The sequence below is a fragment of the Capra hircus genome, chromosome 11 (assembly GCF_001704415.2).
Source record: "Capra hircus breed San Clemente chromosome 11, ASM170441v1, whole genome shotgun sequence".
NCBI classification, from domain to species: domain Eukaryota; kingdom Metazoa; phylum Chordata; class Mammalia; order Artiodactyla; family Bovidae; genus Capra; species Capra hircus.
The window spans coordinates 67,434,147-67,450,135 of record NC_030818.1 but is presented as its reverse complement, the minus strand read 5'-3'; the positions used below and the strand labels follow the sequence as shown (position 1 = coordinate 67,450,135).

At 37.6% G+C, this 15,989-nt stretch overlaps 1 protein-coding gene across 2 annotated transcripts in view; it reads left to right on the top strand.

Annotated features, from left to right (window-relative positions):
- Window positions 1–15,443, top strand: part of GFPT1 (glutamine--fructose-6-phosphate transaminase 1) — a 66,567-nt gene extending 51,124 nt beyond the window's left edge. The window contains exons 15-19 of one of the 2 annotated variants that reach the window (XM_018055446.1): window positions 4,345–4,459; window positions 5,654–5,781; window positions 6,356–6,523; window positions 7,898–8,059; window positions 9,238–15,443. In XM_018055446.1, coding sequence (XP_017910935.1) covers window positions 4,345–4,459; window positions 5,654–5,781; window positions 6,356–6,523; window positions 7,898–8,059; window positions 9,238–9,282 — 618 coding nt within the window. In that variant the 3' untranslated portion in view covers window positions 9,283–15,443. The remainder of the gene's footprint in view (window positions 1–4,344; window positions 4,460–5,653; window positions 5,782–6,355; window positions 6,524–7,897; window positions 8,060–9,237) is intronic. The other variant, XM_018055447.1, reaches the window with a different exon arrangement.

Sequence of the window (15,989 nt, the reverse complement as noted above, 5' to 3'; positions counted from 1 at the left end):
ACTCAGCATAAAAAAACATCTGATGAAAAAATTGGCCAAACACCTGAATAGACCTTTCTCCAAAGAGTACATGTAGTGGTCAACAAATGCACTAAAAGATGTTCAGCACCCCTAATCATTCCGTTCAGTTCAGTTCAGTTGCTCAGTCGTGTCCGACTCTTTGCGACCCCATGAATCGCAGCACGCCAGGCCTCCCTGTCCATCACCAACTCCCAGAGTTCACTCAGACTCACGTCCATCGAGTCCGTGATGCCATCCAGCCGTCTCATCCTCTGTCGTCCCCTTCTCCTCCTGCCCCCAATCCCTCCCAGCATCAGAGTCTCTTCCAGTGAGTCACCTCTTCACATGAGGTGGCCAAAGTACAGGAGTTTCAGCTTTAGCATCATTCCTTCCAAAGAAATCCCAGGGCTGATCTCCTTCAGAATGGACTGGTTGGATCTCCTTGCAGTCCAAGGGACTCTCAAGAGTCTTCTCCAACACCACAGTTCAAAAGCATCAATTCTTTGGCGCTCAGCTGTCTTCACAGTCCAACCCTCACATCCATACAGGAAAATGCAAATGAAAACTACAGTGTGATAATCAGCTCACACTTATCAGAATGGCTATCATCAAAAAGGGCACAAATAACCAGTGTTGAGGATATAGAGAAAAGAGAATCCTCATGCATTGTTGGTAGGAATGTAAATTGATACAGCCACTGTGGAAAACAGTATGGAGAATCTTCAAAAAATTGGAAACAATTATCAGATGACCCAGCAATTTCTCTTCTGAGTGTATATCCAAAGAAAACAAAAAATACTAATTCGAAAAAATACATGCACCCCAGTGTTCATAACAGCATTATTTACAGTTGCCAACTTATGAAAGCAATGTAAGTGTCTATCAACAGATGAATGGATAAAACAGATATGTATATAAATCACTTCTTTTTTATCCATTCACCTGTACACACACACATATACACACATACACCTACACACACAGTGGGATACTTCTCAACCATTAAAAATGAATGAAATTTTGCCATTTGCAGTAACATGAGTGGACTTGGAGGATATTATGCTAAATGAAATAAATAAAAGATAAATACTATATTGTGTCACCTATATGTGGAATCTAAAAAATACAGCAAACTAGTGAGTATAAAAAAAATGAAGCAGAGTGACAGATTTAGAGATCTAGTAGTTACTAGTGGGAACAGGGAAGAGGAGAGGAGCAATATAGGGGTAGAGGATGAAAAGGTGCAAGCTATTATGTGTAAAATATGCTACAAAGCATAATATAGGAACTATATCCAGTATTTTATAATAACTGTAAATCAAGTATAATCTTGAAAAATTATGAATCACTATCTTGTACTCCTGTAGCTTATGTAAGATGATACATTAAGTATTACTTCAATAAAAATAAGTTTTAAAATATACAGAAATCTTTTTTCTGTAAGCTGACAGTGGCTACTTAGAAATGTATGGGTGTGTGTGTTTGGAGAAGAGATTCTATTTTTTAAGAACTATGTGTTAGTCACTCAGTCATGTCTGACTCTTTGTGACCCCATGGACTGTTGCCTGCTAGGTTCCTCTGTCCATGGGATTCTCCAGGCAAGAGTACTGGAGTGGGTTGCCATTTCCTTCTCCAGGGGCTCTTTCCAACCCAGGGATCAAATCCGGGTCTCCTGCGTTGCGTGCAGATTCTTTACCATCTGAGCCATCAGGGAAGCTACAAAAATACTTAAAAATAACTCTACCAAGAAATGTGTAAGATATTCATAAATATTTGTCAAACAGATGAAAACTATATAACTTTTTTTTTTTAATGGGCTTCGCTGTGGCTCAGTGGTGAAGAATCCACCTGCCAGTGCAGGAGATGCGAGTTTGATCCTTGGGTCGGGAAGATCCCCTGGAGTAGGAAATGGCAACCCACTCCAGTATTCTTGCCTGGGTCATCCCATGGACAGAGAAGCTTTGGTGTGGGCTACAGTCCCCGGGGTTGCAAAAGGCAGACATTGCCGGGGTGCAGCCCCGGTGGATCCAGGAAATCCAAAGGTGGGGACGGCGTCGGCATCTTTGGAAAAATACATATTCAATTACAGATATAGAGAGAGATTAGAAACGGATAGTGTAGTAGGAGATAGTGTAGTGGAGAAAAGGAGGCTGAATCCAGATGGGAATTCAGCCAGAGAAACGGGAGCAAGAAGGAAGCGACATGGGGGAATCAGTCTTTCCGGAAACTGATCCGATTTCTTTATTTTTGGGTTTGCTTATATACCTTTTGTTACACATAGGGATGAATACAGAGTCACGGGGGAGTCAGCAGTCCTGACCTTTATCAAAATCAGGTGCTTCACATAAAAAGGTCTTAGGGATTTTATGATCCTTTCTTTCTGATAACCAAAAAACTTATTTCTTCCAAAGGTGTTTTTTCCTAAACCAGGCACCACCCTCCAAATAAAGTTACATTCCTATAGGGTGAGGGTGTAGTGAGTTACAATCAAGAAAGGAATTTATTTAACCCAAGGTTACCATGATTAATCTTAAAGGTTAATACTTATTTCTCCTATATGCTTAAAGGTTAATACTTCTTCCTATATGCTAGTTATATTCATTATAAGGGTAGGGAACATGGAGATTTAGCAGCAAACATCAGCCCAACAAATGAAAATCCTTTCACCAATGCTCCCCTTAAGATCTGTTTAGTCTTAAGATAGTGATAAAGTTACATTTTTACATAACAAGAACACAGTGATTTATAACAAAGCACAGTGATCTATTACAAAAGAGAAAATCCATTAACTCACAAAGTCTAGTATTGCTAACATCAAAAACTACTATATTTCCTTTTCTATATTCCAGATACATTGATTAATATATTCCCAGGTGCCTAAGGATATGGAGGGCTGGTGGCAATCATTGACTCAACAAGAAGAAAAAGCCCTATGCTAATTAAGACTCTCAAAATACTCCAAAACTCTCTGTGCTGTTTATGGTTGAGAGGTAGTAAACAATCATGGCAGCAGTATGGATAATCCTGTCACACAAGCTAGTCTGTCAGCAGAGAGGTTTGACCTGAAACATCCTTGTCCCACCCAGAGCAGGGAATTAGCAGCAATTATTGACACAACAAATGAAAAACCCTTCACCAATATAATTCCTAACCAACCCACTATACTAATAATTTCTAACTCCCCAAAAGAATTTGCCTTTAGTAAGTCTAAAACATCTCGTGCCTCTCAGATTGGGAGGCTGTAAACAATCACATTTGGCCGGACGAACCTATACAGGTGGGCTAGATAACCTTCAGAGGAGTTCATAAGCTGAAACACTCTTGTCACGCCCAGGAATTTTTATTGCCTTGGAGCTGCACGTTTACTCCTTCTCCGAGAGAAACGGTTATGGGGGAGAGCCCCCCGTAAAGTCAGAGGTGTAGGTGAGAGCATAAAACAGACTCTGGTTTTGGGGTTAGATGCTCGGGAACAGGGGGTTTCCTGAGGCTTGATCACGCCTTTGCGTATGCCAAGCCTCCTTCTTCATGACCTTCGCCATGGGCGGAGTTACAACATATAACTTTCTAGACTTTTAAATTCCTAACAAATTGATAGAAACCATGTTTCTGGATGGGATGATTGTTTTGTAAATAAACTAAAAATGTGAGGCAGGATCTGTATTCTGTGACATAGCTCTAGTATATCAGAGAACTTAGGCTACAGGAAGTGTCTAGGGAAAAAAGCAGAAAGGGACAATGGAACCAACAGAATTAAGAATATTTAATAATATTTAACGAATGTTAGGGTGGAAGGACTGTTTATGCTAGAAAGTATGACCTAAAGTTAAAAAATTAAAACTTTTGTGTCAGTAAACACTATTGTAAAAGTTTAACCTAAACTGGGAAAATGTATTTGAAATCTAACAAGAGAGATCTTTTAAGACCAACTGAAAAGAAAACAAACCCAAGTCAAAAAATAAAAGCAAGTGAAGAATAATGAAATTAATTTTCAATAGATAAAATGACTGAAAAACTTCATGAAAAATAATCTTAATTTTTTGAATTCAAGGGCTGTATGATGACGTAGTAGTGAGAGTCTGTTGTCCAGCTGTCTGGTAAAAGTTTGTTAAAAGGATAATTCTCCACATTGCAAGGAATGTGGTAAAATAGGCATATCTCATATTCATGCACAGCTAACAGGAATGGAGATGGTCTGGGCAGTGTAATTGCAGGTCTTTGAGATATTCACAATTCTGTAACCTCGGTGGAAATTTTTTGTTTATTTTCATCTTTTTTTTTAAGTTAAAAGTTCCAAGTTCTTAAAATGCAGTGCAGCTAATTCTGTGCATTCTTGTGCTCTTTCAGGCATACACCAGCCAGTTTGTATCTCTTGTGATGTTTGCTCTTATGATGTGTGATGACAGGATCTCCATGCAGGAGAGACGCAAAGAGATCATGCTTGGATTGAAGCGGCTGCCCGGTATGAAGACCCTTACACACACAGTAGTTATTGTCTGAGGGAGTGGGGGATGGGTGAAGCTATGGCGTGTACCTAACTAGTTAGTCGTATCTCTTTACTTTTTGTACCTGTTCATTTAAAAACCCCACACTGATAGCACAGAAGATTAGAAATGTTGGTGTTTTACCGGTTGTTACCCATATGGGCTGGAAGAAGCACAAGGTAGAATCAAGATTGCTGGGAGAAATATCAATAACCTCAGATATGCTGCTGCTGCTGCTGCTGCTAAGTCGCTTCAGTCGTGTCCGACTCTGTGCGACCCCATAGACAGCACCCCACCAGGCTCCCCTGTCCGTGGGATTCTCCAGGCAAGAACACTGGAGTGGGTTGCCATTTCCTTCTCCAGTGCATGAAGAGGAACTAAAAAGCCTCTTGATGAAAGCGAAAGAGGAGAGTGAAAAAGTTGGCTTAAAGCTCAACATTCAGAAAACTTAGATTATGGCATCTGGTCCCATCACTTCATAGGAAATAGATGGGGAAACAATGGAAACAGTGTCAGACTTTATTTTTGGGGGCTCCAAAAGCGCTGCAGATGGTGGTTGCAGCTATGAAATTAAAAGACGCATACTCCTTGGAAGAAAAGTTATGACCAACCTAGATAGCATATTGAAAAGCAGAGACATTACTTTGCCAACAAAGGTCCATCTAGTCAAGGCTGTGGTTTTTCCTGTAGTCATGTATGGATGTGAAAGTTGGACTGTGAAGAAAGCTGAGTGCCAAAGAATTGATGCTTTTGAAGTGTGGTGTTGGAGAAGACTCTTGAGAGTCCCTTGGACTGCAAGGAGATCCAACCAGCCCATTCTAAAGGAGATCAGTCCTGGGATTTCTTTGGAAGGAATGATGCTAAAGCTGAAACTCCAGTACTTTCGGCACCTCATGCAAAAAGTTGTCATTGGAAAAGACTCTGATGCTGGGAGGGATTGGGGGCAGTAGGAGAAGGGGATGACAGAGGATGAGATGGCATCACCATCTTGATGGACGTGAGTCTGGGTGAACTTTGGGAGTTGGTGATGGACAGGGAGGCCTGGCATGCTGCAATTCATGGGGTCGCAAAGTCGGACACGACTGAACGACTGAACTGACCATATGTTAGTATTATATTGTTTGGTATATTGTCCTTTTTTCATAGATTTTGCTAACATTACTTCTTAACAGATTTGATTAAGGAAGTTTTGAGCATGGATGATGAAATTCAGAAACTGGCAACAGAACTTTATCACCAGAAGTCAGTCTTAATAATGGGCCGTGGCTATCATTATGCTACTTGTCTTGAAGGGGCCCTGGTAAGTCTTCTCATTTCCAGTTGTAGTCTGTTGACTCATAAACCTGGCAGATAGTCATATTTTCACATTGAATGAAATAGGTGGAACTTTTACAAAAGTGCCTTTATATTTACACATTCTGATTTGTTTACCTTGAGAAAGTATAACAGAATACTTAATTCAGAAATTGAAAATCAAGGAAGTACACTTTAGCATGAGAACTTGGGTTTAGAAAGTAACTTGGGTTAATGTTTTGTCTACATGTGAATAAAAAAAATAATATATTCTCTAGGTGTGAGATTTGAGGTGAAATATGAAACAATTAGGAAAACTGTTACAAAGAAACATGAGTACACTCGTGATAGTCTAAAATCTTCAAAAAGTCCTTTTGGAGTTCTAAAACTCCCAGTTACTTGTTGACATTATAGAAATAATGATCAGTAAACATATTAGTTCTATTTGTACATCACAGATCCTTTAATACTGTCTGAAAAATAAGACAGGGATTTCCAACAGCAGATATCTTGTGTAATATTTATTTAAGAATGGGTTTTTGAAAAACAGACTGAAGACTAATCTAGTTCTTTCCTCTTAGAAAATCAAAGAAATCACTTACATGCACTCTGAAGGTATCCTTGCTGGTGAGTTGAAACATGGCCCTCTGGCTTTGGTGGATAAGTTGATGCCTGTCATCATGATCATCATGAGAGATCACACCTACGCCAAGTGTCAGAATGCTCTACAGCAGGTGGTTGCTAGGCAGGTAAGTCAGGGGTTACTGTGAGGACACAGGCTGCACTTGCAAGGGATCTTGGTTGCGTAATTATGAGAATCATCCTGAAACCATCCCATCCCTCCCCCCACCCACCCAGGTCTGTGGAAAAATTGTCTTCCGCAAAACTAGTCCATGGTGCCAAAAAGATTGGGAACCACTGCCACAGAGCTTCTATTTCCTTGACTTACGCATGAGGCTTACCACATGGGATTGTGAGTTTAAATAAGCCTATACCAGTGTGGAAAATTCTTAAAGAGATGGGAATACCAGACCACCTGACCTGCATCTTGAGAAATCCTGCAGGTCAGGAAGCAACAGTTAGAACTGGACATGGAACAACAGACTGGTTCCAAATCGGGAAAGGAGTACGTCAAGGCTGTACATTGTCACCCTGCTTATTTAACTTATATGCAGAGTACATCGTGAGAAATGCTGGGCTGGATGAAGCACAAGCTGGAATCAAGATTGCCGGGAGAAATGTCAATAACTTCAGATATGCAGATGACACTACCCTTAGGGCAGAAAGTGAAGAAGAACTAAAGAGCCTCTTGATGAAAGTGAAAGAGGAGAGTGAAAAAGTTGGCCTAAAGCTCAACAGTCAGAAAACTAAGATCATGGCATCCAGTCCCATCACTTCATGGCGGATAGATGGGAAAACAGTGACGGACTATTTTTGAGGGATTCCAAAATCACTGCAGATGGTGACTGCAGCCATGAAATTAAAAGATGCTTGCTCCTTGGAAGAAAAGTTATGACCAACCTAGACAGCATATTAAAAAGGAGAGGCATTACTTTGCCAACAAAGGTCCATCTAGTCAAGCCTATGGTTTTTGCAGTAGTCATTTATGGATTTGAGAATCGGACTATAAAGAAATCTTCAGTGCTGAAGTATTGATGCTTTTGAACTGTGGTTTTGGAGAAGTCTCTTTAGTGTCCCTTGGACTGCAAGATCCAACCAGTCCATCTAAAGGAAATCTGTCCTGAATATTCATTGGAAGGACTGATGTTGAAGCTGAAACTCCAATACTTTGGCCACCTGGTGTGAAGAACTGACTCATTTGAAAAGACCCTGATGCTGGGAAAGATTGAAGGCGGGAGAAGAGGGGGATGACAGAGGATGAGATGGTTGGATGGTGTCACTGACTCAATGGACATGAGTCTGAGTAAACTCTGGGAGTTGATGATGGACAGAGAGGCCTGGCCTGCTGCAGTCCATGGGGTCGCAAAGAGTCAGACACGACTGAGCGACTGAACTGATGGCAGTGAGGCCACATTGAATTGTGTAGTGCAAAACGTGCATGTTCACGTGTTACAGCCCTCCCTTTGCTTAACCAGTGATCATGCATGTGATCTCTTTCCCAGGGACGGCCCGTGGTGATCTGTGACAAGGAAGACACTGAGACCATTAAGAACACAAAAAGAACAATCAAGGTGCCCCACTCAGTGGACTGCCTGCAGGGCATTCTCAGCGTGATCCCCTTACAGCTGCTGGCCTTCCACCTGGCTGTCCTTAGAGGTTATGATGTAAGTGTCGGACCACTGCGGAAATTTAGATAGTTTCCTTCCAAGTTTTTAGCAATAGGATTTGATAATTCCATCATACAGACATCTGTCACTTGTTGTAGTTCCATGGCCCAGTTTTGTCGGTTGCATCCTGACATTTTCACACCCATGGAACCTGAAAGAATCTTCGACATTAGCTCCATCAGTGGAGATTACCTCCTTGGGGACTCTCACCTGTTTTCTTTCTGTGTTTCTCAGTGGGGTAGCTATTGGAAATTCTTTGGGACTTCCTCACACATTGAAGGACTCTCAGCATACCTGGCCCCTCATTCATTGTGACAACTACAGTGACAATCAAAACATTCTACTCTTAACAGTCTCTGTGGCAGTCACTATTATTTTTCTATTAGGAGGACTGCATCACTGCCTCTGAGCTTTAATCTTGAGGGTTCAATTGTACTTACCGTTCCACATTTTCTGAGGGCAGAAAAATGGATTAATCTGTGTTTAAAAAATTTTAATATAGATTCAAGTCAAAAAGGCTCCTTCTGCTCAACTTTTGGTCAATCTAAAGAATCTATTCCAAAGTCATATACAGCTAAAAATTTACTAAAAAAAGAAAAAAAAAAAACAAAAAATTTACTAAAATGTATCCTTCTGTTGTAGTTTGTATAAAAAAATAAATACACAGACAGTGAATGCTGAAAAACAAAAACATCCCACTCTTACACATTTCTAGTGTCCCGGGAGAGGGATGCCAGCTTATAGAGGACCATAGGAGTGTGCTGAACTGGCTGCTTTGGAATTCTTGTTCTGAATTGATTTCGGGTCGTTTTAAGATGCATTATATCACTATATTTCTAATCGAATTCTTTGTAGTCTCCAGTAAAGATGGTTAATGAACAAGCCATTTTCTATTTTTAGGGGGTTTCTTTGGTTCTTTATTTGGCTGTACCAGCTCTTAGTTGTGGCATGCAGGATCTTTAATTGCAGCATGTGAACTCTCAGTTGGCTTGCAGGATCTAGTTCCCTGAGCAGGGATCAAACCCAGGCCCCCTACATTGGGAGTGCAGAGTCTTAGCCCCTGGACCACCAGGACAGTTCCTGTTTTTATGTTTGTATAAGCAAAAATAATTTGCGGATAGCAACCGCCACCCCGGTTAGTATCATCTCTCAAATCTTACTCCTTTATTTTGCAGGTTGATTTCCCTCGGAATCTTGCCAAATCTGTAACCGTAGAATAAGGAGCATCTGAAACTGGGCGATTAAGCAACACAAGACACCTTTTGTATTTGAAACTTGATTTAAGATATCACCCCTTTAAGCCTTTTTTAGTAAATCCTTATTTATATATCAGTTATAATTATTCCATTCAATTTGTGATTTTTGTGAAATTACCTCATATTTTTCCATTGATTTGTGGGGGAGTTTGAATAGTGGAATCTATGTTGGTATCGGTATCAGATTTAGCTCTCATTTTCTTTAAAGGATGCTGAATGTTGGATTTTGGGACCCTCCACTTCAAACTGAAAGGATTGTATGTTATTAAAATAATTGGCATTTGTTTCAGCATACATTCATATTTCATTCAGGCCAATGAAAGTGTGTTTAATTGGAATATTTAATGCCAGTGACAGTGTACTTGGATATTTCATTAAGGTTTTGCTAAGTTATAAAGAGAAAATGCCGTGATTATTTTGAAATTTATTGTTTTGTTTTTAAATCAGTCTATGAAACTTAAAAACTGAAAACTTCTTCATGGGATTTCTATTTTCTTAGTCTCTCAGATTTATTATCGGTTATCTGTAGATCAAGGTTTCTTAGGAAGCTAAGAAGTATAGTAGTGCATTGGTTTTATCCAGCCCTTAACAGAGAATGCTTACACAATTTCATAGCACAGACTTTAAATCTGAGCTGCTTTGAACAGCTGACAATACGATTTTAAATTTGAAGATGGGATACAGATAAGTTGGATATCCTACTTCTTGTTTTTTTTTTTAATCTCTTAAAAGTGGTTTTGGTTTCCTTGTATCTGTAGTTTCTTTTAAAAAATTACTGCTGAAGGACATTCTGTCTTGTTCTTTGAAATCACCACAGAGAGTTGCTGTCAAATATGTCAAATCAATACTGATGTTCAGAATTCTCTTCAGTTTTGTCCCAGAGAATTCCTTACAGTTAATTTTAACTTCCCTTTACTGCTTTGTTGAATCAAACCCTAGTACCTTCATGCCAATTTGGAAACTCCGTGCAGTTGTTTGGAAGATTTGCAAGTCTTTTGACTAAAATTTGGCTAAACGTATATGATGGGCTAAAATTAGAAAAAGCTATCTGCTTTACACTGATATTAGTGAAGGATTATATAAAATTTTTATTATTACTTTTTAGGTATTTTTCTTTCTGAATATTCTGTGCTTTACCCCTGAAATATACTTAGGAATGAAGAAAATATAAATATAAAAGTGATATTGAGGTGCCTTCAGAAATGGAAACTTAACAACTTAGATTAAAAAATTTAGAGTAGAACACTAGTTTGACACCCAAAAAGTTGTGAATAATAATTTCTTGATGGAGCTTTCTAGCAACATCTTGGGCATTACAGGGCAGTGCGTTTATGTTTTGGTTAAGTCCTTTTCCTTCAAAAGTTTTCATTTTTAAATTGCGAAGGTAAGATATTTAGCCTAATAAAGTTAGCTGAGCCTTTTCCATTTTCTGTGTTTGAACTTCTGGTGGCTGTTGTATGAGAAGCATAGAATTCTGCCTTGTGTTAGCGTTAGAGAAAGAATTGGCATATTTTGAGGTAATTCAGAAAGACTGTTAGATTGAGACTACAAACCTGTTTTTAAAATAGGATTACTATTCATGCCATTATATAGCTGCTGCAGGTATACATTTATCTATTTCAATTGTTTGTAATATTATTTTGTGTAGGGCTGCTAGTTTTAGTATGTGTGTAGTGTCATCCTTAACTATGTTATTTTAGCATTTTTATGCACATGATTTGTATGGACTTGTAGCATTTCTGAAGTTCAGATTAGCTTTCTGAGTGAAACTGATATGTGAAGTCAGTCATTAGTTTCAGTCTGTTTCTTCTCCCTCTTTGTGTGTGTGTGTGTGTGTGTGTGTGTCTTTCTCTCACTCTCAGACACACACACAGATACACTTCAAGCTAGGATAAGTTCTAAATCAAATCTCAAAAACCAATAGTAAGAAAAAAGAAGTGGTATTTTCCAAACAAACATTGTTTTTCTTCCCTACCCCTTTTTCTTGCTCCCTACAGTGTTTAATATAGTGATTTTTAGATGCTTTTATGAATTATGAACACAAAATACTGTAATGAGGCAAACTGCTTTTAAGTGTGGATGCTCAGATAAAACCAATGTAATAAGTATAAGAAAATCATTTTTTGAGAAAGATATTCTACAGAAGGAGTCCTTCATATAAGAAATTCTTTCTTATAGTACATTTAAAATTTAAATTCACTTGTGTATAACTTAGTACTCTTTACCCAGGTCATGAATCCTTTTTAGGCCAAGGGTCATGTTAGCATCTAACACGTGGCCCAGTAAATGATTGTTTCTTTGGCATCAGTCAACTTTTCTGTCTTTTTAAATCACCTGTGCTATGGGAATAAATAGTTGGAGGAAAGTTAATGTTAACTGTTTTTGGCTTGTTATAACTCTGTCAACAGCATATTATGTGAAAGCCACTGTGCCAGAAACTGAAAAACATGTCCTGTTTAAAGTCCACTTGTCTCCCAGTGTACTGACCGCTCCTGGAGACTAGATCATTGGAAGGTGCAGGGTGAGAGAGTGGAAAAATGGAGCTGAGCTTTTAAATGTTGGGAGTGAATTTGTTCATTTAAATGATGGTTCAGGTTTTGGTGTATATCATGTTTCTCAGAGGTGAAGTGCATTTTGCAGAGTTAACTGTTATCACAGGCTGTAAATCCATGTGTCTGTAGTACTGTAAGGAACAGCAGTTAGATACAAGGTGAAAATAAGCATCACAACTAAAAGGGAACTGACACAGGTGACATGTAGGTGAGACTGTTGGTTAGAGAGCTAGTAAAGATTTTCTTTAAGGTTCTTAGAAAGATGTTTCTGAGATGATACTGTCTTAACCTTTTGAATACAGATCTCTTGACCGGAGTTAATTATGAGGATGAGAGGAAAGGAACCCCTTCAGCTTCTTGGTTATATTCCTTTGACGTATTTCTAGTAACTCTTGAAAGAGGGAAAACTATCTGAAATGTTGACTTTAGCAAACGTATTTTAAGAAGTCCTTTGGGGTCAGTTTCCTTTGTCTGTCTCACTAGGCTGTATACTATAGCAGTAAAAGGGAAGTACGAGGTTAATTATTATACGCTATAGCTTAAGTGATTTTTCTAAAGAGAGCAATGTCATTGAAAATGTTTATTTAAAAAGAATTCACAGCTCACATTGAATTTATGAAGGCCAAAGAAATTAAAGGGAATGGTAAAGATAGAAAAAAGAAGTGTTATATCCACATATTTAATAGATTTTTTATATCAGAATACCAGGTAGTGTTTTACCTGTGAAAATGTAGTTCAGATTACTTTGTTTTCTTGTGTTAGAGCCTCAAGTTAAAAATTGTAACAATTAAATCATTTTTTCCCACAATATTTAAAGATTGTTAATATGTCAGTGTTTCTCTAGCTTGACGAATTTAACTCTCTTTAGATCTGTGATGATAACCAATAGGATGGATAATACTAGCTTTGAACTGATAGTATCCACGGTTAAAATAAAAATCATAGTTAACTAGAAAAACTGTCAAGTTATGCCATATTAACTTGTGAGTCTGTAATAACTTGATATCAATGTTATGGAAAATATGATAAATAATGGCTCATGAGAACTTTTTAAGAAATCTCAAATTACCTTTCTTACTATACTAGTTTTCAGAATGAACATAGAAATGATTCTGTTAGCCTTTTAAAACTGTTCTGCAGTAGAAATTTTTTTTTTTTTGCTTAAATAAAACTTTTCATATTCGTTTAAGTTATATTTCTTTTGAGCTGGAAATTTTAGACTCATCCTGGCTTTTTTTCAGTTTTCTGTTCTTTAAGATGAATGTTTAGTTTACTGAGCCACTTAGTCATTTCTTCCTCATGTCTTCTCAGTCTAATGACTGTATTTCCGAACTGTGAATAAGTTACCCAAATCTTGCTGCGAATTACATTTTTAAGCAGTTTGCCAATATTTGAAGTATATACATGTTTGTCGTTGTGTTAAAGATTGTATTGTACTAAGATTGTAGCCGATGTTTAGTTGTCAGTAAACATTTTTGATGCTAAAAGTTTATTCATTACTGTTGCTTTTAAAAAGAAGAAATATTACGTTTATATTCAAAAGTCATGTCTTCACTCCAGCTTCCCAATTACTTTAAAAAGGATCATTAGATAAAACAAAGGCTCTACTTTTTCTGATGTTATGCTCTGTAAATATTATGCTTAAGTCTTTTAGACTTGTTGTTTCTAGCACATTTACAGGGTATACAGTGATCAGCAACTGTAAGTTGTTGATAGTTGGAAAAGAAGGGTGTTTAGGATGGGTGAATAGTAAAATAGCATATACTCCAAATCTAAAGTTTCTGTCCTATCTGGCAGTCTGTTAATTGCAGAACAAAGAGTCCTTTTACAGGATCCTTTTGTAAACAGCAAGCTAAAAATCTCTATCCCTAATGCTTACAGCACTTGCTGTGTTTTGCAGGAGACAGAGTTATGCCCAGCGTGGTTTGAATGAATGGATGTGCTGTGTTGCCTTTCCATAGAATTGAGCCCAATCTCTCATCTCTCTTTTGCTCTGTGTTGCTCTGCAGCAAAGCTCAGGGCTGCCACACCAGCATGAATCATTTTTTCCACAGGCCACATTATTTACATAAAATTTAGCCTTACTTCTAGTGAAAAGTTTTCTTTAAATCCTCTTCAATTCACTATCAGTAAGTATTTACTGAGTACTTTTAAAGGCCAAGAAATAATTTCCCTAGAAATTAAGAGGCCACTTTTCATTGGAGTGGATTTAAGGAAAATAAATTCTTTAATTTTTTGGATGAGTGAAAGAAGTCTTTATTAAGTTTCTCTCATTATCCATGGTTAAACTGTTCTATCTCATTTTCAAAAAATGATGTAGAAGCGAGTTTATTAGCTAGCTTTAAACAAGCATCCCAGAGATCAAAACTAATCTTGTAATAATAAAAGAAAAGTTGCCAGGTTATAGGTCATTTGACCAAACAAAATTTATTACTGTCTTTTTGGTTAGTATGTATACAGGAGATTATTCCCACAGTCGAAAAGACATGTTTGTGATCTTCATATTAACATGATTCATTGACTAAAACACCAGAGTTCACACATGTATTTTTTCATAAAGAATGCTGTTAATGCAGCCAGATTTCCTTTTCCATATTTCAAAAAATATTTGAATATGGAGCATGGATATGTAATTGAAATATGGAATAAAAAGTGGAGCTTGTAAGCAATTGGAGAAGTGCTCTCTGGATAAAATTGTAACTATTTCCTTCCCATTCATTTATCAGTCTGCCTTTATATATGTTTGTAAAAAGTAAAAAACTTTTACTGTTAGGAGGAAAGCAATTGGCATGGTTTCATATGTTTTTAATTGCTGTAGTATAGTGAGTATTGCATTATTTCCAACAATGCAAGTAAGTTATATTGTGGAACTCACAGCAATTGTACACCTGGGGGATCTTCAGGGGTTAATTTTTGCCTCTGTCACTCAGCTTTGTATGTTTTGAAATGGAGATAAGTACTGTGTGGTCTTAGAAGGAAAATGGCTAGAATTCCCAAAGCTTGTAATATAAGTAAACACTCATTGAGAGTTCTAGATCCATTGTACCTAAAAGGCAAATGATCACGTGTTCTTAGCTAATGTATTCCTAATTTGTGAGACCCAAAGGTTGGTTTCCGTTAATTTTAGATTGTCATGCAGTAGCCAAGCTTCAAAGGCCTGGATCTGTCAGCATCTCTACAGTTTGTTTCTGCAAACAGCCCCCGTGAGGTGACACTGCTGTTGGCATTAGGACAAGTGTGGCAACAGTCAAGGATGTTTTACTGTGGCAAGTTCAGTGTGAGATGGACTCATTAGAAAACTTTGTCTTCAAAGAATGCCCCACACTGGGATGGAAAATAGTCTGAGACAATAAAAACTTTGTTTCTAGGTAAGCAAAATTGCATTAAATTCAAGTTTCTTTCTGTGTTAGACTTGAATGTATCTAGCTAGTGTGATTTATGGGGGCTTTTGGTGGGTTTTTTTCCCCCTATTTGCTTTGTGTGTAGAATTGTTCTGAAATATTGAGTATGTTTGCTTTGAATTTTATCTCTTTCTGTTTTGTATTCATCCTTTGAATAAAATTGTAAATCCAATATTGATTTTATTCTTAATTTACTTTTACTGCTGCTGTGGAAAAACCAAGGAACTCTGGGAGATCTTTGTAGGTTTTCTGTCTGAAGTTCTTGGTTATTAACTTGGAATCATGTGTTACTGAAGTTCAAAGCATTTCTTTCTTTGAAAGAAACAATTTTAAAACTTATTCGTATAGATTGTCTCTTTTTGTGCTTTAAGTGAAGTAGAAAAATACACTGGTCTCTGAAAGCAGAATTGACTTTACTGGCACAACATTAACAATTTAAATACTTTGAGTTGTTATCTTGGCAGAAAAAACAGGTTTATATCAATTTATTTGCGAATTCCTGAGATTTCCCAAGATAGAGATAAGTTAGCTGCCTTATGGAAATACGGAATAAAAAATGGAGATTGTAAACAATTGGAGAAGTGCTCTCTGCATAGAACTGTAGTTATTTCTTTCCCATTCATTAATCAGTCTGCCTTTGTATATGTTTATATTTGTTAAACATTGGTCTTTTCAGGGTGATGTTCTGAAGTTAATGGTTCTCAACTTGTTTGGGCTT